Raw genomic sequence first — 24,714 nt, forward strand, 5'->3', positions numbered from 1 at the left:
ATGAGCAGAAGGAACATCCCGCTATCACAAGGTTGGTGAATGGGATTCCTTCAGCTCCAAAGGCATCCGTCCCAGACAGGCTGGCTGGAACCGGAAGTGACGGTGCTTTCTCCAGCAGAGGGAGATGCTAGTCTCCAGAGCGGGCAGCGCTGACGGTGTGTGTCAGAGCAGGACTGGGCTCCAGAGCTTCCCAGTGGCTGGTTTTCCAGAGCAGACCACCAGACCTTTCTTTCAGGGTGAACTCAAACCTGCCACCTTCTGGTTAGCAGCTGAGCATGTTCACTGTTGGCCCCGCCCACAGACTCAGGGTAGCCCAGCTGCCCCCTTGACTGCTGCAGGTCCCAAGCCTTCGCCTCAGGTCACGGAGAGAGGGAGGGGACATCAGGAGCGCACCAAGGCCCTGTGCTGTTCCCCTCCCCACTGAGCTCCAGGCTGACCTCAGTCACCCGTGGGTGACGCCGCCTTAGGAAATGACCCTGAGCCCCTGATAGACCCGGGGCCTGCTGGCTCAAGGCGGCCCCTTGACCTCTTCCTAAGTGGGGCCTGCTGTGGCCGACACAGCCCAGGCCTCGGTCCTCTCTCTGGAAGCTCTCCACCCTCTGTGGTCCTCATCATGACCCTGCTCTCCTGCCCTGTCCCATCCTGCCAAGAAAACCTGGGCCTATAGGCCTCTGGATTCTCCCAAGGTCCCGGGAGCCAGAAGGCTCTTCAGCAGGATTTTGTTCCCTGCCTGGATCTCCTTACGCTTAGCCGCTGTCTTGTAAATCTGCTCTCCTCGGTCCAGGAAAAGCTGTGGGCTGAAGGCAATGCACCGGGGAGAACGCAAATTACCCCACATTAGACATGTGAGCAGAGAGGAAGGCTGGCCCTGAAGCTGTAAGTCACCCCATGCCAGAGGAGAGGGGCTTTGCTCCAGGGAGGCGGGCATCTCTGGGGAGGGGAGTGTGTGGGACTGGCAGTGGATGGAGTCCCAGCAGCCAGGATGTGAGAGGCTCCCCTTTCCTGATAGCCGCTCCTTGAAAGGAACACAGGGAGCATCCCACTCCTGCAAGGTTTGTGAATTGGATTCCTTCAGGCTGGGGCAACCGAGAGCAGGAGAGTTACAAAAAAAGGGGGTGGTGGGGGCGGAGCAGAGAGAATGTTCCAGACAACCTGGCTGCTGGTGCCGCTCTCTCCATGCGTCTGTGCATCCGTGCATGTATACAAGCACTGCACAGACCCCTGGGCAGCAAGGTGGCGGTTGGGGCAGGCAGCCCCGCCTTGGACCGATGGCAGCAGGACTTAGGACAGCCCAGCAGCGTGTTTGCAGAGCAGCCGCCGCCCAGGTCCCGACTCCCTTCATGCAGACCCTGAGTCTGCAGTCTACTGCGGGGAGGTGGGGGTGGGGGTGGGCTGGCTGAGCCTGTGAAGTGTTATGGAAACAGCCAGCTTCACCTTTCTGCTGTGGAAGCAGCTTGTGGGTTTGTACTGATGACCTGGAGGTGAGTCGGTCACACTTAACCCACAGTGCCCCTAAAGGGCAGTACCAGGCCCATCCATGGGTATCTCCCACCTCCATCTCCGAAGAGCAAGCTGTAGGAGAACTGAGAGTCATCACAGCTTTTGAATTTGATGAGGATGGTGGTTCTTACGCTAGAGAGGACCAAGTCCTAGAACGCCCACCCCCGGCCGACGGTTGGCCCCCAGAGCTGGGGACCAGGCAAGCTCAGCAGCCTCTGCAAGCTGCAGGTGTGCTTTCCAGACCCTGCTCCCAGGTCTCCTGGGAAGAAAGAGGCCTCAGAGGGTGGGCTTCACTTGCAGCCTCTGGACAGCTTGACTTCAGCCCCGTGAGTAGAGCATCCTCTAGGCCCAGGACTCTCCAGGTTTGCAGGGCAGGACGGAGTCTGCCCGGCAACAGGGGAGGACTGCAATCCCGTCTAAAGCCCAGTCCCAAGTGGAAGTCCAGTGGGGAGTGCTAAGGGACATCACTTGTTCTGGCAACAGAATAGTGCATCATGATTGAGTAGGGCCCTCTCTGCCTCTGATGGGCCTCTCCCTCCCGAGAGCAGAACTGTTATTGCAATCAGGACTTGCAGACACACAGATCTGCAGCAGCGTCCAGACTGCCGACTTCCTGGCAGAGGCAGCCCTGGGGGTGTGGCATGGGCAGCAGAGCATGCGTTCCTTCAGCTCAGCTCAACCGGAACCACTTTGGAATGTGGCCCTGCCTTGGCAGATCTTTCAGATTTTCCAAAAGATACCAGACATCACAGTGTTTTGGCGTGGGCTTGTGTGAAAACTGGTTTTGGAAAGTGTGCATTCTGGGAAGTAGGTGTTCAGGAGGCAGAGCCTCTGCTGGGCTGAGTGGGAAAGGAAGGGCCGGGGCAGGTGAGTGGGGGAGTCGGCGCAGCCTCACACCAGTGTGATGGTGGGCTGGGATGCTGGTGTGTGACAGAGACCAGAGAACGTGCCAGCTTGGGTGCTTACTGTGTGGTCTTAAAGAACTTAGGGGACCCCGAGAACCTCAGGTTCCTCATCTGCACAAAGCGGGAGAGGAAGCCAAGTTAGAGGAGGGTGTGGCCTCATGAAGAGTGCACAGGAAACAGAGGCATGCCACTCTGAGGGTCCCAGTCTCCGAGCAACAGTCGGACTTGTGCCACAGTGGCGACTTGTCCTCACCTCCTAGGCAGCGGGAGGGTAAGGGACACAGGCAACCCTGGGAGGGGGAAGCCGATACAGCAGGAAGGACTGGTGTAGAGGCTCTGGCCAGGTGCAGACTCCTAGGCTGAAAACCAGCGTGAGAGGCGGCTGGCATGCTCACACTGACAGGGCCCCTGATGCACACAACACAGACCTTGAACAGCTCTGCTATACCTGGTACTTAGTCACGCGTGCGCTGCTGATACCTGCAGCCCTCAGCTGGCCCTCACCTGCTTCCCTCCACCAGCCATCAGGGTAGAAGTTAGAGGTGGGGACGGGGTTCTGCACAGGGGTGTTTCAGGCTAGGTGGGGAATACATGCGTTGTCTATTACCTGGTAGTTAAAACAACAGGGGTGTTTGTCTACACGCCCTACACTCATTGCCGTCAAGTCAGTTTTGACTCTGAGCGACCCCACGGGACAAGCAGAATGGCTCTGCAGGGTTTCTGAGACTGTAATTCTTCACAGGAGACAGCCTCATCTTTCTTCCATGGAGTGGCTGGTGGGTTTGAACCTTTGAACTTGTGGTTCATAGCCCACCACATAATCCACAGGGCCAGCAGGGCTCCTGAATGTCTCGCTTCCCAATATATCCCCATAGCAGGGGTGCGGAGGAGGTTGCTGGGCGGAGGGCCTGGGGTCGAGATGTCTGGTGTGGGTGGGGGAAGCTACCGCGACTTCCTGAGCTGACTTACATTTTCCGCAGGTTGGGCAGCTTCTTGAAGATCCCAGTGGCCTCTAGGACGGATATATCGTTGTCGTTCAGTCTCCTACATAGGAAGCAAGAAGATGAGGTAGTGGGTTAGCCATGGGTGACTTCCATGGGTCCCCCATGCCCCAACACCCCAGAACTGCTGCCTGGCCCTCAAACCCGGGATGGTCAACTAAGCCGCTGGGCAGAGGCATCAGAGTCTGCCCAGTCAGCCTGAGGGTCCAGCGGGGAGAAGGGAGGAAAGAGCAAGGGAGAACCAGGCTGTGCCTCGACCCTGGACTAGGTGTGGTGGGCTTTGTGAATATTCTGCACAGGCATGCATTTTTTTCAGTAGCCAGATAACCACCTGCCAATGATCTGCCTTCCATTTGGGGACATGGGGGTGGGGATGGAGAGGGAGAGACCAGCAACTTAAAGCACCCAAGCAGGTGTCCTCAGCTTCTCCCCATCTTCCAAAGCCCTCAGCCCTGATGACATCCATCTGCCAGGGGCAGTGTAGACCCTCCACACCTATATTCCTATCCACTCAGAGAGCATGCCAGGGCCAGGACGCTGTGCCTGGATCCATCTCCCCGGTGACTTCTGAAGCTGAAGAAGAGCAGTCACAGTAACGGAGACACCTATTGCTTGTCTGTCTGAGGTTCACCCTGGACCAGGGCTCAAGACAAACATGCCACCCACCTTCCCCTTCTTCATCTTCCTGACTACCAGGAAGGCAGGGGTGAGCTCATCTTGTAGCTAAGAGTGTACGCTTGGATGGGTGAGGCCGCTTGCCTGTCTTGCAGCCAGAGCCGGGTCCAGGTCTCCAGCCCCACAGAGATGTGCTTACCCATCATGACAACTTCTCATGCTTCCTCTTTTGCATAAACCAACGCATCCCTTTTTAAGTCTGGGCAATGGATAGCAGGCTGAACCCTAAGGACTGATTCTAGTCATTCCCTGCTTTGTGACAATTGTTTGTCAAACGCCCATCTTCCTGAGCATACTGTAAGCACAGGGGGGATGTTCAGGAAATCCTTGTGGAGTCAATGGGGAAACTTTAATGGAGAATGGGCTGTCCGTGGGGAGGGCCCAGTGGTGGGGGGTGGGGCCTGCCCCCAGCCTGGGATGGAGAAAAGGGGACAGGCTCAGGGTGAGGAGCGAATGATGCCTGCAGAGTGAGACTTACAGATCGGTGACATACTCCGGGAGGTGGCTCGGGATGCGGGCCAGCTTCTGGTTGGCGCAGTCCACGATGGTGCCCTCACAGCGGCACTTCTCCGGACACGCGAGATCCATGAAGCACTCACTGCTGAACCTGCTGCGGTAATCCTCGGAGCCTGGGGGTGGGGGTGGGGGGACGGAGATGGCAATCAGCACCGCCTGGCTGGTGGGAAAGGAAGCTGGGCATGTAGGTGTTCATGGGGTACCCACTTTTTCTCTGGTCTTTCCCATGCGCAGACAGGGCTGAGATCTGCGGGCTCTTCACCACGCATGGGTCACGTGGAAGTTTGAGAAGCTGAGGGAAGTGCTCCTAGTTACAGGTAAACAGAAGCATGTCTGCCATTTTTGGTGGGTCCCTGGAGGTGCACGTGTGAACAACTGCTAAGTGAAGGCTGGCAGTTTAGGTGTACCCAGAGGCACCACAGAAGCAAAGCCTGGCAATCTCCATCTGAGAAGTCAGCCTCGGAGGGAAAAAAAAACACATATCCTACTCTGGCACGGGGGGCTCCACCGTCAGCAAACTCAGCAGCTCTTGGCAACCATCCGTGGACCCTCTAACTGCTCACAAACAGCCAACCACAGAGATTCAGTGGGTGCTGGTTCTGCTCTGGTAAGGGTTACAGTCTCTGAATCCACAGGGAAGCTCCACCTATTCTTTAAGGTCCCCATAAAGTCACTGAGTGGGTACAGATTTGATAGAAGTGTTTGTTTTCTTTGGTGAGGCTGGGGTTGCACATGATGGATGGGAAGGGGTCATAAGCCCAGGTATCTGCAGTGCCCGGGCAGGTGGTGTCTACTTCACCTGAGATGGAGGTGATGAGTGACCATTGGTACCTGGGCTCGGTGTGGGGAGGGAACCTGGAGAACTGGAGCCCATAGCAGCTTCTAATGCTTGGACATTTCTTCCCAAGTGGCCCGATATCCTTTACCCCATTTAAGAGAAGCCAGGCATTTAAAAAATCTATTGGCAACAGTCTCAGATTTAAACCAGTGTGAGGCCAAGTGAAAGTCACACTCATGCCAAGGGTCAGATTTGACCACATTTGGTCTTAAAGAATACTTTCATTTGAACTAGACCAAAAGACCAATTTCAAAGAGCTAAAAACTGAAGCTAAGATTTATTGTTTTGAAATCGAATCTCTCTTCAGGTCGTTCAGTAATGGTAACAGGGCCCACAGTATGTTGTCTTGGCGAGAAGCCCTGGGGAATGGCTTTCATGCTCAGGAACCATGCTCTGGCTGCTGGGAAAACACCACAGGGTGGTGTGTGGACAGCCAGGCTCTCAATTAGGCCACGCGGGCTGAGGGGCGTCAGCCCGGTCGCTCATGCACCCTTGGTTCACCAGCACGAGGGCTACATTGGACCAGGGCAAGCGTGGCTGCCATTTGCACAACAGTTGCTCTGTGTGTGAATGTTTTGGAAGAGTTGCAGAGAGTATGAAAATAATTTGTCTCACTCATTCAGGCATGATCCTGGTTACCTTATTTGGGCTACAGCAATATGGGACACTAGTAGTACAGAGGGTTTAGCATTCGAGGATGTGGTTTACACAGGCTTTGTCATTTTGCTTCAGCTCCATCACATGGAATTGGAATCAAAGAATTGACCCTATCTCCAAGGTTTGGTAAAGTAAGAATCCTGGCTGTGGAGAATCTTGGGAAAGGGTCAGGAGTTACACAAATGCTTTAACTTTACTGCTGTTTCCCCCTGAAACCTGTCAGAGTACTGGGCATGTCAGAGGTCAGAATGCAAGCTGGGTTTTCTGCATCTGAGCTACCAGGGGTACTATCTGATATTTACAGAGTCCATATGATGAGCCAGGCATTAGTCCTAAACTTCACGTGCATGATTCCATTGAATCTCTGGAACATCCTACAGGACTCAAGTGCCATTTTAGGCACGAGGAAAGTGAGGCACACATGTGGTTCAGCATGTATGTGCCAGAGGGATCAGCCCAGGCAGTGAACTGCCAAGGCTCAGTGGTCACACACCTTGCTTTACAGCAGGTGCTCTGTGACTCACACAGTAATTTAGGGCAGGTGCTCTTTGAGTCACACTGCTTTATGGCAGGTGCTTTGAGTCACACCATGCTTTACAGTAGCTGCTCGAGTCACACCATGCTTTATGGCAGGTGCTTTGAGTCACACCATGCTTTATGGCAGGTGCTTTGAGTCACACCATGCTTTATGGCAGGTGCTTTGAGTCACACCATGCTTTATGGCAGGTGCTTTGAGTCACACCATGCTTTATGGCAGGTGCTTTGAGTCACACCATGCTTTACTGCAGTTGTTCTTTGAGTCATGCCAGGCTTTACGCAGGTGCTCTTCAAGTCACACTGCTTTAGGGCAGGTGCTCCTTGAGTCACACTGCTTTACGGCAGGTGCTGTTTGAGTCACACCATGCTTTACAGCAGGTGCACTTTTGACAAGGAAGACTAGTGTCCTAATCATCGAGTCTAGCTTGGAGGTGGACTGAATGGCATTTGTCTGCAGTCGGCTGGACAAGGTGCTGATGTCTTTTACACTCCTGGACTTTCTCTTCTCACTTTCTCTTCTCATTCTCCATCAGGATTGACTTTGGTGGCTTCTGGGGGGCCGGCCCCAATCCCAACTACTAAGTGAACAGCTGCCCCTCCCCCTGGAAGAGTTTATTTCAAAGGATGGCATTGATTCTGCAGCTCCGGGTGAGGGACATATCTGATTGGAGCACACGGGAGCAGATGAAGGGGGAGAAGAAGAGAGCAGAGCACATCCTGGCCCACCAGGCCGTGAGGATGATGTTCCCAATTAAAGCAGACAGTCCACAGAGAGGACCACATGGCTGGCCCGACTATGAGACTTGATACCCCTCACTGACCCATAGTCCTACAGTGGACAACACCGGAGACATGGTGTGGGAATTGCACCCGATCTGATCCTGCCACACCGAGGTGAACACTAAGGGGGTGCAATAGAACAGCAAGGGAATGGAACGGTGAGGTCCCCAGGGAATGCTGAACATGGACTTTGGGGCCAGGCTGTGGTGCCCCAACAGACTGGACTGGAAAACACTCCTAAAGACCAACAAACAGTCCTTGAACTAACTACAAGCTTTTCTTTCTTATTGTGTTTTGTTTTCTGTCATTGGCTTGTTGTTGTTTTGTTGTATATTGCTGCTTGGTTTTGCTTTGTCTTGTTTTTGTGCATGTTATATTCTCCACAAGTCTGTCTAAATAAGATATGCTGGATGAACAATCTGGAGGAGAAAACAATGGGACTGACAGTTCTGGGGGGACATTGGATAGGGGGAGGTGGGGGGAAAGGTAGTGGTGTTAACAAACCCAGGGACAAATGAATAATAAGTGATCGAAATCTGTGGTGAGGAGGGTGTGGGAGGCCTGGTAGGGCATGATCAAGGATAATGTAATGAAGAGGAATTGCTGAAACCCTGGTGGGGACAGAGCATGATAGTGGGACAAGAGGGAAGTCAAAGGAAATAGAGGAAAGAGCTCGGAGGTAAAGGGCATTTATAGAGATCAAGATAAATACATTTGCATATGCAAATATATTTATACATGAGGATGGGGAAATAGATCTATGTGCATATATTTATAGGTTTAGTATTAAGGAAGCAGAAAGACATTGGGCCTCCACTCAAATACTCCCTCAATGCAAGAATACTTTCTTCTATTAAATTGGCATTCTATGATGTTCATCTTCCCGACACAACTGCTGAAGACAAAGTGGGTGCATAAGCAAATGTGGTGAAGAAAGCTGATGGTGACTGGCTATTAAAAGATATAGCATCTGGGGTCTTAAAGGCTTGAAGGTAAATAAGCAGCCATCTAGCTCAGAAGCAACAAAGCCTACATGGAAGAAGCACACCAGCATGTGTGATCATGAGGTGCTAAGGGATCAGGTATCAGGCATGAAAGAACAAAAAATCATATCATTGTGTGCTCACCTTCATGATACAATCGCTGAAGACAAAAGGGGGCATAAGCAAATGAGGCGAAGAAAGCTGATGGTGCCCGACTGTCAAAAGATATAGCGTCTGGGGTCTTAAAGGCTTGAAGGTAAACAAGCGGCCGTCTAGCTCAGAAGCAACAAAGCCCACATGGTAGAAGCACACCAGCCTGTGATCATGAGGTGTCGAAGGGATCAGGTATCAGGCATAATTAGAACAAAAAATCTTATCATAGTGAATGAGGGGGGAGTGCTGAGTGGAGATCCAAAGCCCATTTGTAGGCTACTGGACACCCCCTTACAGAAGGGTCTCGGGGAGGAGACGAGCCAGTCAGGGTACGATATAGCAACGATGAAACATACAACTTTCCTCTAGTTCCTAAATGCTCCCCCACCCCCAACATTATCATGATCCCAATTCTAACTTGCAAGTCTGGCTAGATCAGAGGATGTACACTGGTACACATAGGAGCTGGAGGCACAGGGAATCCAGGGTGGATGATACCTTCAGGACCAGGGGTGTGAGTGGCGATACAGGGAGGGTAGAGGGAGAGTGGGTTGGAAAGAAGGAACTGATTACAAGGACCTACATGTGACCTACTACCTGCGGGACGGAAAACAGAAAAGTGGATAAAGGTACACGTTGGACAGGGCAAGATATGACAAAATAGTAATTTATAAACTATCAAAGGTTCATGGGGGGGGAGCAGGGAGGGAGGGGGAAAATGAGGGCCTGATGCCAGGGGCTTAAGTGCAGAGCAAATGTTTTGAGAATGATGAGGGCAATGAATGTACAGATGTGCTATACACAATTGATGTGTGTATGGATTGTGATCAGAGTTGTATGATCCCCTAATAAAACGATTAGAAAAAAAGAGGAGTGACTTTGGTGGTTTCTGATGCTGAAGTGACACCATCTCCCTACAAATGGGGCCAGAGATCGGTGCTGTCCTGTCCCTCTCCACTCCCCTCCTTGTTCTCTTTCTTTACCCCATCCCCTTCTCCTAGGCCTGTGCTCAAGTCTCTAGTTATTGGACATGTGCGGCTATTGGGCCAACGTCTTATACAAACCTGTTACCCTGCCCCACTGAACGAGTCTGACTGGGACCATTGGCTCCCAGACACATGAGCTTGCTGAGTTCTGGGTGAATTCCAGTCCTGGAAACCTTGTTCGATGGTGATCCTCTCTTGTTGCCTGCCCACGGCCCCACTCAGTGACAACATGCAGAGGCACCGTTTTTTACCCAGACATGGGCTTTCCTGTTAGGAGGTGCCTGTAAAGGGACTCTTGTGGAGAAGTCTGATTGCTGATCGGAGGCAGGCAGACACGAGGGAATGGTCTGCCCTGCAACATGGCGAGGCTGAAGACTACGCTGGCTGGGCCGAGGCTAGGGACAGCAGCCTATTAAATATATTTTCATTTTAATCAAGGTGTTAGCAAGCTGTAGTTCGCAGGAATCACTCTCCATAGTATAGTTAGATTACAACTGGCGGACCTTTGCGATGGAGCTGCTGACCCATTTTAATGAAATGATTTTGCAATTAGATTCAATGGGCTAATCTACTCTTTCCAGCATTTTCCACCCTGCTGTTTTTGTTATTGCCCTGGTTTGTAATAATGAAGGGGTTGGAGTGTGATATTTTATAGGCATGGGAGCCAGAAATGTTCATAACGGCGCATATATATAACCGAAAGAGTTGGTTCCCAGCCATAGGCAGCTTGAAATGCCACCTCTGTCACTCCATATTTCATCACCGAGACGACCCGGGGTTTCTCCAGCCATTTGTTATGCCTAATGCTCGTTACTACCCAAAAGTATTTTTAACTTTTCCAGAGCTTTAAAAGTCAATTTCGATCTCAGGGCATATTTGTCACTGCCAGAAATATTTAGTAGGAGAGCCCTAACTGAAAGAGGCTGCCGTTTCCCCTTGCTGGGGTGAGTTTAGGCAGGAGAGCTCTGGGAGGGGCATGTTTGAAGAAGGGCCATAAAACTAAAGCCCGGTTGGAATGGGCCCTTGGGGGGCTGCTGACATCATCTGGCACTTTGCCCGCTCCTGCTCCCGCAGCCTCCTGTCCCGATCACAGGCAGAAAGGACGACACTGGGCGTGTGCTCACAGATGGGCTTTAATGGACTAGACTGGGAGATCCAGGGGTTTCCAATGGCAGGGAGGCTTTGTGGCGGATCCCTGCCCCTCTGCTGCATCCCAGCAAGGAACATATGTGCCAGTGGGATGTCCATCAGGGTCAGGGCCGGGTTAGAAGGCACTCTTTGAATGGCCTTGGCCGGCCGTGACCAGTGGCCATCACGGGCACAGGGAGGTTGCTGTCTCTAGCAGCCTGAATCTTGCTTCAATCTTTGGGAAGCCAGATCACAAATGAGTAGCTATGGGACTGGCATGTCTCTACCAGCGCATGCGTCCACAGCTCTCCTCCACTCCCAGTGCCCTTAAGACGGGTGTCGTGAAAGAACAAGAGGTAGAGGGAGGAACTGGGGGAGGATGGTGGCTGGCGGGAGGTCAGCAGCTTTAAAGAAAGTGATCTGGTCACAAGGCCCGAGATAAAGCACAGTCCATGCCTCACCAGGCTAGGGGCTGGATCGCACTGAGTTGCCAGGAGTCTGGTGGCCAGCTGGGCGGTGGCTTTCCTACTGAGCACTCACACCAGAGGCTGACGTGAATGCAGCAGTCTGCCAGGAGGCAGGGGAGATGCGGGCGGCTTGTGATTGGGTACACACCTGCTCCTGCAGACCCAGGATGGTGGGCAAAGGGCCATCCCCGCAAGTCTGGTCCCAGAGCCAGACCTCAGGATGTGGCCTCTGTTTAGAGCAAAAGAGTGTCTTTCCAGGCACAGGGGTTTGTTCCGTAGCTAAGGGGATCTTGGTGTTAGCTGGCTGGAGTTGTGGTGGACCGGACACCATTTTAACCATACTTTTTTTCTCTCTCCCTCTTTATTTTCTAGAAACAGATGTGATCCTGAGAGGGATTGTCAGAAACATTGTAACTTTCTATCAATTTAAAAAACAAACAAACACAACTTCCAGCCAGTGGGGTCCTCCACAGCTGAGGAGGCAGTGGAGAGCAGCAGGAACGCTAGTATGGTGACCTTGTGCTGAATAGCTGACTCTGGGGCAGCGAGTGACCGCTCAGAGTCTCAGCATCCACCTCTGTACAATGGGGCTCACACAGGGTTGTTGTGAAAATTAAACAAAGAAATCATGTAAACCAGTTCAGTGCCTGGCCGACCATGAGCACTGAGTATCTGTTGAGAGAGAAAATCATATACAACAAAGGCCCGGAGAGGTACATGTAGATCCTCGCCCCTCAGCCATGCCTGGACCCTGGCTCTGAGGGCCATCTGGAAGCACAAGTCAAGGAGAGGCACACACAGTGATGGAGCCCAGGGCTAGGCTGTCAATCCACGCCTGGATTTGGTTCCCGCCATGAGACCCTCTCACGGCACAGGATCTTGCCTACCCTAGGAGCCAACGAGGAACCTCATGGTTGCACCCGGTCTCAGACTGATCAAGAAACAAGCCAAGTGGGAGGCACCAAGTTCCCTCTCTTTATTGTCAGAGACAGCAGATTTGTCTACACGGCCCCCACCCAGCATCCAAACTAGCCCCCAGGGGGGTCTCCCTGCTAACTGCAGGCAAAGATTCAGGGGGGTCAGGCCAAAGTACTCCCGGGAGTGGAGGGAGGCTCAGAAGTAGCCCAGGTTAAGACACTCGTTCCAGGTTCACCCACTCTCCTGCTCACACTCACTTGAAATGCTTCTGAGAAAGGCAGGAGGTGGGGGGTGGGTGGGGTGGGTCACAACCTTAGGGACTTCATTTGGGAAAATGACCTGGGGCTGGGATTCCTCCTGTGAGAATGTGAGCCATATGCCTTGGAGTATTTGCTCCCTGAGAAGGGAAGGACTGGTCACAGTGGTTTCCGACGGGAAGCTAGCTCAACTCCATTCCTTCTAGCGTGCTCAAGTATGCTGTCTGGCCTGAGATGTCTTCCATAGCTGCTCAGTGCTCCTGTCACCCCGGGTCTGGAGGAGGAGGAACTTGGAGAATCCCTCGAGACTCCCTCCCCCTGCCACCCCACCCTTCGTGATGCCAGACTGGGGGAGGTGGGTTGGCGGGTGGGCTGCGGTGCTCCAGAGCAGAGAAGAGGTGTCCAGCGGTGTTGGCGGCGGTGGCGGTGGCGGGCCATGCTGCAGGAGAGCACGGTGCTTTCCGCGGTGCTTGACAGAACCATGTTCTGTTTTCATCGTTCCACCACATGGTTAGATCAAGCACAAAGGAAAGCCCCGCGGCGACTGGTCAGAGTCAAGGTCAGGCAGCAGCGTCAGAGAGAGGACAGGAGCGCTCAGAGGAAGCAGCGTGGAGAAGCGGAAGCCGGAGCAGGCCCCCACGGAGCGTGATTAGTACCGGGAGTGGGGTTCCACTGGATCGCTTCTGAAGACAGGAGTCCCTCCGCCCTTGTACCCCATTCCAGGGGAGACACAAGAGGGAGCAGGGAGAACAGGAGGGGAGCAGGGACTACTGGGGACCCACACTCAGGAGCATTAGGGCACAACAGATGGATCCCTCCCCAGAGAATGAGGAGTAGGCAGTTGCCTCCGGTCACGTCACAGGCCCGAGCTGAGCCCCGAAATGCTCCTCACTCAAGCATTTGACCTGACATCAAACTCAGCAGGAGTGTCTTCCACACTGTCAGGGCAAGACAGACTCATCCTAGCAGCTAAGTGGCTGTCTGCCTCTGCCCCTTCGTTTCTGAAGCGAAGAAACACTCCACCGCGCCGCCTTGTACAAACCTAGCAGCACCGTCTGCTCAGGGTTCTTCCCCGCATCCCCTAGGAACTCCCTGGCGGACAAGACGGTCAACCCAGATGATCAGAAATAGAGTCGAGGAAAGGCCCTCTTTCATAGCCAATGAGAAAGACAGGGAAGCCACTGGGCCTTATGTGTAGGCCTGGGAAACGGAAAGTCACAATAGTCTGAGCACCCTGTCACAGAGGAGGTGACCACTGTTCATGCGACAACTGCTTTCAAAACGGAGAAAGGAAACAGGAAGCCAACTGATGGGCCTGAGCGGAAAGTGCCTGATTCCCAGGTTTCCCAGCGGGGGGGCAGGGGGGGAGGGAGCACTATGATCAGGGGACTAGGTGACGGGTACCTCTTCTTCATCGCTCTCTCCTCAATGGACCAGAGGCAGTTCACATGTATCTGCTGGCTTAAGGCTCCCCCCCCACCCCACACCCACACACATGACATTGTCCTGGAGCCAGGGGCTGGCATTAGGGACTCCACCCTGACTTCTGACAAAAGGACCAGGGCTACCTATTTCTTCCCAAGGTGTTATTAGAACTAGGTCCATCAACAAGACGGTCTCAGCATCGTAAGAGTACACCATTTGTCTGCAATTATTGGCCGGTTGGGAAGGGCTTGCCAGTAGCCCTAGGTCCAGCCTTCCTCCCTTCTGAGTGATGTTTCTAGTGGAAGCCTGCCACAGTGACCTGACCTCTGACCTCCGCTTACCAGGAAGCCCAGGCACACAGGGCTCGCTGGGCACTCTGGTGCTGGGGTCTAAGACCGGACCTGGATCAGACACTCAATACCAGAGTGGGAAACTCTGTCCTTCCCCAGCCCCTGAAGCCCTGACACCTCATTCTCCTTCCCGCTGGTCTGCTCCTACAAGAGGGCATGGATGGGAATGAGGATCTTGACAGAGTGTCAGAAATCCCAGGGTTTTCATCTGGCTCAAAGGGCAGCCTCTGAGCTGGAGTTAAGGAGCCCCGGAAGGACGGGCACTGTCCCCCTGACTGACGGGCCGGCAGGGGCAGCCCCAGGAGGCAGGTCTGGCCTCTGAAAGGCCACAGCCCTGACAAGCTGAGGGAGATGTTCTGCTTGGCAGACCCACAAGGTCGCCATGGCTTGGAACGGACTCCACAGCTACCAAGGAAAACCTTGTTTAATCTTCGCTACCAACGAAAATCTTAGCTAAGGGTCTTGTTGCTTGGCCCTGTATTTCTTCATTTCCCAAATGGACTCGAGGATCTCTAAGGTGTCTTTCACTCTGAAATCCCTTGCTGTTGGCATCTTTGGACACGTGGAGTCACCACCCTCTGCGTTTGCCCAGGCGAAAGCTTCTTTGTGCCCCGTGGGGTCTCCACACACGAGGGGAAAAGTGTGATGGCAAACAGACTCCATCTTTCCAATGTCAAGTGCTTCCCTGGGGATGGGCCTGGGAGCCCAGGCGGCTAGGTGGTGCTTTCTCAGGAGGCCTTAATCTGATGGGTGCATTTCCCCAGTGGGCGGCATCCACCTCTAACCGGATCGCGCTACCCAGGGCTCCAGATGCAGCTGCTGGGAGAGAGGCCGATGTGAGGCAGCTGGGAGGGTAGCCCTGAGCCCAGGGGGGACTTTCGGCATTGCAGAAACAGCTCTCCAATTGGCGCCTAATTAAATCAGCTGTCTTTCCAATGGGGGTGCTTTTAGGGGAAAGTAAAACGCAGAGCGATTATCTGTCAGATCCAGTATGTGTCACTTGCCCCCATCCTTTTGTCTGGATTTCCTGGAAACACAGATGGTTAGACCCAGGCCATCTGTATCCTCAAGGCCAGGGCAGGCCTGGCTTTCAGGGTCTCTCAAAGCAGCTGCACTCTCTACTGCTTGACCCCCTTCTGCAGTAGGTGACATCAAAGCATAGGGGGCACAATGCCAGGCTCACTCACCCCAGCCCTGCGTTTCTCTACTGTTACAGGAATCATCTTTAGCACTGATTAAAGATGAGAGGGCGGTGCACCAGAGGAAGGCAGTTTAAGAATCCTGCTCCTTTTCTCTGTTTGCCTCATCGTTCATTTCCAATCACTCCTGCCCGACACAGGGAGCGAACCATTCCTCCAGTGCAGAGCTGGTGACTTTGGTAGGTACGGAGGTAGGCAGGTAGATAGTGGCAGAGCTAGAACTGAGCTTCCTTGTCTCCTCAGCCTCCCTTCTGTCTCCTTCATAATAGCCCCCCTTTTCCCTGCAGCTCTCTCTGGGGTTCCTCTCCCAGCCTACAACCAGGCCTAGAAGATTGCCAAGACGGCATTGGTCCAAGATGCCTGTCTTTGTGCCCTGAGCTGACTTCATCCCCAAGCTGCCATCCAGGGCCCAGTCCTCCAAAGGGGACCCTGGTTATTGACAAGGCTATGTGAGATCACGCGATTGGAGTTGGTATGACCCATGCCCTACTCTAACTTTTCTCTCTTCCTTCTTGGGCATAACTCCTTGGCAGAACTGCTTAAACCAGCCCTGGCCTGCCGGCCGGGTAGCAGAGAAGGAAAGGCAAAGGCTGGAGTCCATCATGAGTAAACGCCCTGGAAGGATTGCTTCGCATGGGGAGAAGCTCTGGGTTGAGGAAGGTTGATTCTCCCAGAGATGCTGCCTATCTCAAGAAAGAGCGTAAGGCAGGAGCTCAGGGGGCAGGTGGGGCGGGGCACTGAGGGGAGGAGGGATGGGGAGTCATTCAAGTTGGGTCCCCTCTAACGGCTTCTTTCCTCCTAGATGCACCGTGACCTCAAGGAACAAGCCTACTTGGGGCTCAGGCCCATTTCTGCCATTTCCTGGTGTGCGACATTGGGAAACCCCACCACCCCCGAGCCCTTGTGCTCTCTGTGTGGCAGAATGGGTGCCTGTTCTCTGACCTCACAGGACAATGGGAGGAAACCCTCAACAGACTGCTCACTGGAGGTGTGACTCTGCTCTGGTAATTGCCGTCCTCATCATGGGTCAGACAAATGGGGACCAACTTCCACTTCCACCAAGTGCCACTAGGACTCTTGAAGCCCTACAATGTATCGTTCTGTACTGATGAGACCACACCCAGGGACTTAATCTACACGACAAGGACACCTTCCAAGAAGCAGAGGATGGCCAGCTAGCCTCCTGGTGACCCTCCCTACAACGGCGTTCTTTCTGGAACAAATGAGCTCCCCCAAAATGTTCTCAGGCTGGAATAGATGCAATATCTTTGCTGAAGAATGGGTTTTGAGAAATAGTTTCAAACATGACCTCTAACTGGTTCAATTGTGGTTAACCAGAGCATCGAAATCAGAACAGACCCAGAGTTGTAAAAGGATGGGGTACCAGAATGATCATCCGAATGGGGAAAACTCTGAGTCAAGACTTTGGAGGGAGACTTGGAAGATGCGTAATAAGTCCTGTCAGGAACCTGTTGTGGGAGATTGGAGGATTGCCAAAGCTGCAGGGCCGGCTGCCATCTTTGGGCTGGGCACCATTGTTTCTGACTCTACCGGTCACGATATGTACTTACTATGTAATGTGCCTGCTGTCTTTGCCTTCTAAGTGGGAGATTCAGTATCCTTCAGGGCTCTGGTCCATAATTTCTCCAATTCTGGTTATTGTTCTGTTATGCTCATATTTTACAAAGTTGGTCTAGCTTTGTCGGCCATACTGAACCAGGAAGAATTGGCTGAAAGTCCTGGTTTCCACCCCAAGCAGCACCTCATATTATTAATCTCTCTTCACTGAGAGCTCAATCCCCTCTGGTAATTTTCTTTACCAGTAGAAAAGGGCACAAACGATAGTGACTTTTAACTGCCTGGTCATGTTTCTATTGGCTCCTTTCTTGCAAACCCAGGCTGAGACTGGCCCTGTCATTTTTGGTGTACCTCCTGGGTGCAGTGGGAGTGGGGTGCACCGTTTCTAGAGAGAGTTTGAACCAGTAGCAGCTAACAGGCAAGGCTCTGCTTTCTGTCAATGTACAATTCTTTGCTGCTTTCTGCATAATTAGAATCTTCTGGTCTGGGGCAGAGGCGACAGCATCAATGCCTCTGAAATCTACTCTCTACTGTGTCCTCGCCGAAGGCTCTATGAAAATTGTCCTGAGAGGGGAGTCAGGAGAACCCCGAGATCTCCTGCAGCCCAGGCTAAGCGGTTTCATGTCCCTGTCTGCTCTGCGGGGCTCACGCTTTGGAAATGGAAAAATAAATTGTCGACTCCGAAGGGCCTATGTGCGAGGCTGCCTATGCGGCCTGGCTTCCCACCAGCCCTGGGGAGATAAGCTGCTGCCTGCATTCTGTCTCCTCTGGAACGGTCTCTCCCAGTCCCACTGTTTTTATTGTGTGTGTGTTTTATTTTAAATCCATAAGGTAATTGGTTTTCTGCAGGACTAACTGAATTTCCCCAATTTAATTTGCAAAGACGCTCCCTAGGAGCCATTACGGGGCTCGCTGGCCTCCAGATTGGATTACTGGTCTCTTTGGGGCTGCTGGGTTTTCAGTCAGAAAGTGGGGCCTGGGCCCCTGCAACCTGATTACCTGAGCAGCGGAACTTCTTGCTCTTGATCTGGCTGATGCGCTTGTTGGCGAGCCGCCGTGGGCTGCTGCAGCGGGCCCCGCTGGTCTCGATGGGGTTGTCCTGCAGGTAGTCGGCTAGCCACTTCAAGTGGCAGTCACACACAAAGGGGTTTTGGGCTAAGTGGCTGTGGGAGGGAGGGAGCCGTTATTCAGGAGTGATCCATGAGGCGCTGGGCCCTGGCAACCCAGCCCAAGGCCCCCTTCCTCAGCTCCCCACCCCTCTACCAGGAGGCTCTTTTAGATGTGGCTCAGAGACGGCCCCTGTAGTCTACAAAAGACAGGCACCAATGCAGCCAGCTGGCATCTGGTTGCAGGACTCCGTCTCTCGGTTCTCGCCACGCGGAGCAGGATCAACATGACCTGGCTTTCCCTGTGCCCTCACAGCTCTGATGGCCATAGAGGGCCAATGTCTGCACGGCAGCCACTACATTTACTTCTCCGCACTCGGCAAGACCAGCCCAGAGAGCAGCTGGCACCTGACCGGCATTTGTTGGGTGCCCAATACAGGTACCGTCATCATCACCATCATCACCACCCCTTAAGCAATGGCCCAGTCAGAACCCCACACACAGTGCAGGCACAGGGTCACTGTGTAACATAGAGATTGACAATATAGAGCGGGGGCTGGGGGAGGCGCTCACATCATCTTGGTTTCTGAACTGGCTGTGTGGTGGGGTAGGGATAGTCGGGGCCAGACAGTCTAGCTGATTTGTGGAAGTTTCCAGGGTCATGACAAGACCTGGGGCTGGAGCGTCCCCACTGTGGGCCCAGGTTTATGCTCAGATGCCATCTATTTTGCTGACATATTTATGAATACCAACAGAGCTGGGGAGAAGGGAATGCCTCAGTGCACGCCCAGCTCAGGGAGGCTGGTGTCCTGGGGGCCCGGCAATGGACTATCTGCAGAGATGGCGTCTGCTCAGAATAGTAGGACCAGTGGTTGGGAGACTCAGGGACGCGCTGCTTGGGCTGCCATCCTGGCCCTCACTAGCAGGGTGACCTTGCGCAAAGTGCTTTTACTATTCTGTGCTGTGGTTCCTCAGACACAGATTGGAGCACCTCCTCAGCGCTGAGGTCATCATAGAGTTGCTGGACGTCACGGGCGTCCTGCCTCAGGGAGAGCACCCAGACCACGCTGGGACAAAGTGTAATGGAGGCCAGCTATTGCTATTTGTGGCATCTCTGGGTGAGAAATTGGCTAATGCTCTCAGCTGCTAACCTTGAGGTCGTTCGAGGTTCAAGTCACTCAGAGGTGACTGGGAAGAAAGGCCTGGTGATCTGTGTCCCCCAAGTCAGCCACTGAACACCTCATGATGCACAGACATGAGGTCGCCAGGGTGCCACGCCGGAAGTCAACTCATAGCAGCCACCTTGGTGGTCCTCGCAGTTTGTGCTGTCCCACCTCCCCAGCAGGCTCTAGGCATCCTCTGTGCATACTCGTTTCCCCCTCCTTTTTGGGTTCTCTGTGACCAGGGGCCGGGGTCTCCCCCAGCGTTCCCAGCAGAGCAGTGACGGGCCCTGAGGGTGGCATACTCACAGCGTCTGGATGGACTGCAGGGGCGCGAAGAGCCCCTTGCTGATGGTCTGCAGCTTGTTGTCGTACAGGGAGAGCAGGTTGAGGTTCTGCAGGTCCTGAAACGTGTTCACCCGCAGGCAGTTGATCTTGTTGGCGTTGAGGAGGCTGGAGGCAGAAGGGGGGTGGTTACTAACTGAGAACTACCACCGGAGCAGGGGTCGCACATGAGTGCTCCCCTCTCGTCCACCTAGGCCCAACCCAGGGAGGGAGGCATTGACAGGCTTCTGCGTGGCCACCAGGCCTTGACAGCTATTCCCACGGACACTGTGCGGTGTCCTGCTCTCTCCAGGAGCGCCTCTTCCCACCACCCCGCCAGTGAAGCCACAGCACAGTCCCCCGCAGGCTTGCTCTCTGCTGCAGGACTGGGACCTCCCGGAAGCTCAGCGGTGTGCTCCTTTGGCACAGTTGTCCTGAGGCTTTAGTCGACTGATGGAGGGGGATTCTGAAAATTCCCCACGGTTCTTTTGGATCACTGATCCCATTGGGAATTTCATGGATGTTATTGTCCTCTCCTCGGGGTGGGGGTGGGTGGGGACAACAAACATACACACGAGGAACCCATTCTCTCTCTCTCTCTCTCACACACACACACTCTCTCTCTCTCTCTCTGACTCTCACACACATTCCTGTTTGCTCGCTCCCGCATATCTCTGCTATGTCAACATTCCAGCGCACATGCATTCGTTCACACACACACTCCCTCTTCTCACATATACTCGCACATTCATACAAACCTCTGACCCTCCCACTGACTCCCTGCCCCCTCCTCCAAGCTCAGCTCATCACCCCAGCTCTCCCTCACTGAGCTTCAGCCCCACCAGCCCCCCGTTCAATTCCTTCTTCTAATGAACCAGGCTGGTTTATGCCCAGGCCTTGGCCGCCCTCCCTCCCAGCAGGCCAGGCCAGCGCCCCCATCCTTTGCATCTCAGTGCAAAGGCCACTTCCTCAACTGACCCTCTCACCACAGTGCGCCCCCAGTCCCTGTTCTCTTCACAGCAACTGTACTTTTCCTTCCTAGATCTTAAGTGCACTTGCAATGACAGGATGTGCGCTTTCTTGTAGGGTGTCTCCCGCACAGGGCTGTCAGCTCCGTGGACACATATGACATCTATCTCATGGCCCCTTGCTTCTTAGTGTTGAGCAATCAACACCCCAGTTGCTCTCCACTTGTTTCCAGCCCACAGCGAGCCCTGGTGTGCAGAGTAGAACAAGATCGCCTGCCCTTTCTTAGGAGGCACCTCTTGGGGGGGACTCAACCCTCCCACCTTTTGATTAGTGGCTGAGTGTGGGACCCCTGTGCCTGATCTAGGGACTCCTAAGGCAACACACACAATTGGCACATGCAACCTCAGCAGGTCCCAGTCCCCCACAGTGGCCCCCACTGCCCAGGTCAGTCTTCCTTCCCAGGACGGGCTCTTCAGACGCCAGCATTGTCAGCGGCCACCTCTGGGTTGTAGGAGAGTTTTCCAGAAGTGGGGCTGGCAAATCAATCAGGCCTAAGAACTTGACTTTCTGATTCGAGACCCAGTAGTTAGTCGTGCCTCACCCACTCTTGAAGGAAAGTGGGGGGTGGGGAACTAAAGGAACCAGTGAAAATGGTGAATTTTTAACATGTCCATTTTCCAGGCTGTAACACAGCCCCTTGGGGAGGGCACCCAGGAGGTTTGTAAGGAGCTAGCCAATCTCAGGGGACTCTCTGAGTCTTAGCTGCAGCTCAGGGGTGGTCCGTGTGCTGGGTGGTCCAGCCCCTGCTCCCTTGCTGCAGGCTCCCCTCCCAGCGGGGCAGCCAGCATCCCCAGGGGCAGCAGGCAGGAAGTTGCAGCAGGGGCAAGCAGGAGAAACACTGTCAATTTAATCTGGGGAATGACAGGCAAAGTCCCCGGCTCACACAGATGTCTTCTTGCCTCCAGGGCAGTGGGTCTCAACCTTCCTAATGCTGCAACCCTTTAATACAATTCCTCATGTTGTGGTGACCCTCAACCATAAATTATTTCTGTTGCTACTTCATAACTGTAATTTTGCTACTGTTATGAATCGGGTGGCCCCTGTGAAAGGGTCATTCGGCCCCCAAAGGGGTCGAGGACCCACAGGTTGAGAACCACTGCTCTATTGGGAAAAGGCTCATGTGGTGAGAACCCTTTTTCCAGTTCTCCAAAATCATTTTTAGATGCGCACCTGACATCCTCTTTTTCTCCTAAGCACCTGTGCAGGTCTTCCCAGGAAACCTCACATGTGTCCAGTGTCCTCACCGGCAGGTGAGTTTGTGGGCTCCTTCAAGGATGTCACTATGCTAATTGAGGTCTCTCTTATGAATGCTTGATCCACCCCCACCCATCTGTCCATCCCTGTCCCAACATTCCCCCCAAGAACTTCCTGTGCTTTGTGCAGTCATTCTTCTGGTCAAGGTCACTCCGTTTTGGGGACATTTCAAGGAGGATGACAGAAAGTCAGAGAGACAGGAGCTGAAGGCCTCGTGAGGGTCCAGCAAGCAGGGATCAGCAAGGGACTTTTCACACACACACACACACACACACACACACACACACTTTTGTTTGCCTGCTTAAAAACCACCACCACCAAGCAGGCAGTGAGTGATATGTCCCAACCCACCAGCTACTCAGGGTCTTCTGAGGACGTCTGCCGAGGAGTGCCAGGAATCACGCAAGCACTCAGGACAGAGACAGCCAGAGGAGACAGTCTGACGGCCGGGCAAGACTTCACTGCTGCAACAGACCGCAACATGCGACAGGCAGCCAGGTTTCATTCAGCCCTCCCGCGCTTTTTAAATGGAGAAATTTCACACACATACACACCCTTCTATTTTCTACACACACACACACCCTTCTATTTTCTTCTGAGAAAGATTCAGACCCTCGGGCAGCATGGGGAAGACCCCCTCCCCTGAAGGTCACTGGAGTGGCTGCAAGGGTACTCTCTTTGTTTGCCTCAGTCCTCACCACGCCTGGTAGTTAGTTCCCACCATTAGCGTGCTTTTTACTAGGAGCCCTGGTTGTGTAGTAGTTACCCATTGGGTTTCAAACCACAAGGTCAGTAGTTTGAAACCACCAGCCACTCCTTGGGAGAACGAGGAGGCTTCTACTCCCGTAAAGAGTTACCATCTTAGAAGGGGCAGTTCTACCCTGTCCTGTAGGGTCACCATGGGTCAGCATGGACTGGATGGCAACACTGAAAGAATGTATTTTACCAGCCTTTCCTGCATACAAGTCAGAATCTACTCTCATTAGGCGTCCCCCTCCCACCTGCCATTCCCGTGTTGGCAGGCAGTCTGGTTTGAGAGCTCAGTGCAGATGCATGTGCCCAATTGTAGTAGCCCCATCTAAGAAGTGCTGGGCACTGGCTGAGGAGTGGATGGCCATGGGGGGAGAACACTGGGAGTTGCCTTCACAGGACATCCACACTGACCACTCCCTGGGCACTGGCCCTCACCATCAGCCTGGCCAGGCAGCTGCTGCTGCTCCCCTGTGGGCTTCCTGATGCCCTGTTGTGTCCAGCCCTCTGGACATGAGATGCCTTCTGCAAGATGGAAGGCATCCAAACGCACCCGGCTGGCAGGGTTACGGGGAAGGACAGCACAAGCGAAGAATGCACGGGGCGGAAAGGAAAGGGGCATAGTCTCCTGATCACTCGCTCACTACCAGCAAGCTTGGCTTCCTAAGGACAGACCCGAAGGTGCTGGCACAGATAACATTAAGCTGCTTATCCAGATTTAGATGCGGAAGACAGCCTCGCTGCTCCGGGCACCAGCAAGATCTAAGAGCCAGTCCCTCTGTCCTTTGGGAGGAAGGCTGGCAGCTCTGCCATCTGTCTACCATGGAAGGCTCTCGCAATGATTGGTCCGTGAGGAAGAGTAGGAGGGAAATTAAAACCACAGCACAAACAACCTCAAAAACTAGCAACCCAAGCCCCCGGTATGGAGCAAGCACAGACCGTCACAGCTGGACAGAGGCCAGGCAGTTTCAACATAAACTTTTTCCTTCTTTCAATGAGGAGATCTCAGGAGTAGGGCTCATCAGGCTCTGTCTGTCCTGACAGTCCTTCTCCGAGCAGGAGCTCTGAACTGTGGTGTGGAAGGATACCGATGACAGCCTGCTCCATCCCCCCCTCCCACACCCGCAGCTCATCTGTGGGTCCAGCCCTGCCCCGAGCCTGTTCCAAAGCACCCCCCCTTGCAGACGCCTTCACAGCGGCACCACGCCTGACCCCACTGCATACATGAAGAAACAGAGGTTCTGAGAAGGCACTTAGAGCGGTGAGTGAAGCACCTAGATTTGAACCCCCAGCCTGTCTGACTCCAAGCTCGCTTCTTACCCAGGACATAAAATCCATAGTTTCATTTCCTTGCCCATTTTCAGGGGCTCCTTGTCCATGGAGGGTGGCTATTTTTCCTGGCCTTGGTGTGTACCCGGGTCCGCAGGTCTGGCTAGGTTGGGGAGACCCCACTTGCTATTGGAGGTGTAGAGCACTGGGAGTCCCGCCGACCATTAGGAAAAATATGGCACAAAATGGGCAGAATCTCAGCTTGGGATCGTCATCAAACTCTTCTGGGCACAAGGCATCGTTATGGAGCGGCTTGCACCTGTGCAAAATAGGGGTTCAACCTCCAGGGATGGCTAGCAACACGCTGACTCGGGAGCTTGCCATGTTGGCTCTGAGCTCCCCTCACCCTGCATTCCCACTGTGCTCCAGGGAAACAGCAAGCTGCAGAGAGCAGCGTGGCTCAGGCAAGTGGAGACACTGCCGTCTGCCCCTCTCAGACTCAGAACATAGCAGCCAGCCTGATCTGCTGTTGGATCCAGGAGAACGTGGGGGCAGCAGGGGAGCCAGCCTACTCTGTATATATCTGTTTCTCCAAAAGCAGATCCATCCATCTTTTGGGCGTCACCTGCTCCCAGAGTCCTATAAATACAAGGACAGAGACGATCATGCCAGGTGACAGTAGGAGGTGCATGACTGAACTGGTCTTGAGTGCTAAGCCCTTGGTCGGCTATGCACTCTCCAAGCCTTCTACCATTATGAACCCATGTACCCTCCACCCCAAAGATCCCTGTTGTCCTAGTTGGTCGCTACCGAGCGTCTGCCATGTGTGGAGAATAGAAGGTGGCATAGAGGGTACATGCTGGGCTGCTAACTGCAAGGTCAGCAGTTCAAAACCGCCCGTCGCTCAGCATGAGGAAGATGGCGCTTTCTACTCCCGTAAATAGTTACCTTCTTGGAAACCCACAGGGG

At 53.7% G+C, this 24,714-nt stretch overlaps 1 protein-coding gene across 1 annotated transcript in view; it reads right to left on the bottom strand.

The window, feature by feature from the left end:
* The window catches only part of SLIT3 (slit guidance ligand 3), a 705,033-nt gene that overhangs the window by 76,530 nt on the left and 603,789 nt on the right, over window positions 1-24,714 (bottom strand). The window contains exons 13-16 of the mRNA XM_075541934.1: window positions 19,429-19,572; window positions 17,853-18,016; window positions 4,560-4,710; window positions 3,375-3,449 (exon numbers count right to left, since the gene is read on the bottom strand). Coding sequence (XP_075398049.1) covers window positions 3,375-3,449; window positions 4,560-4,710; window positions 17,853-18,016; window positions 19,429-19,572 — 534 coding nt within the window. The remainder of the gene's footprint in view (window positions 1-3,374; window positions 3,450-4,559; window positions 4,711-17,852; window positions 18,017-19,428; window positions 19,573-24,714) is intronic.

Source organism: Tenrec ecaudatus, chromosome 2 (assembly GCF_050624435.1).
Source record: "Tenrec ecaudatus isolate mTenEca1 chromosome 2, mTenEca1.hap1, whole genome shotgun sequence".
NCBI classification, from domain to species: domain Eukaryota; kingdom Metazoa; phylum Chordata; class Mammalia; order Afrosoricida; family Tenrecidae; genus Tenrec; species Tenrec ecaudatus.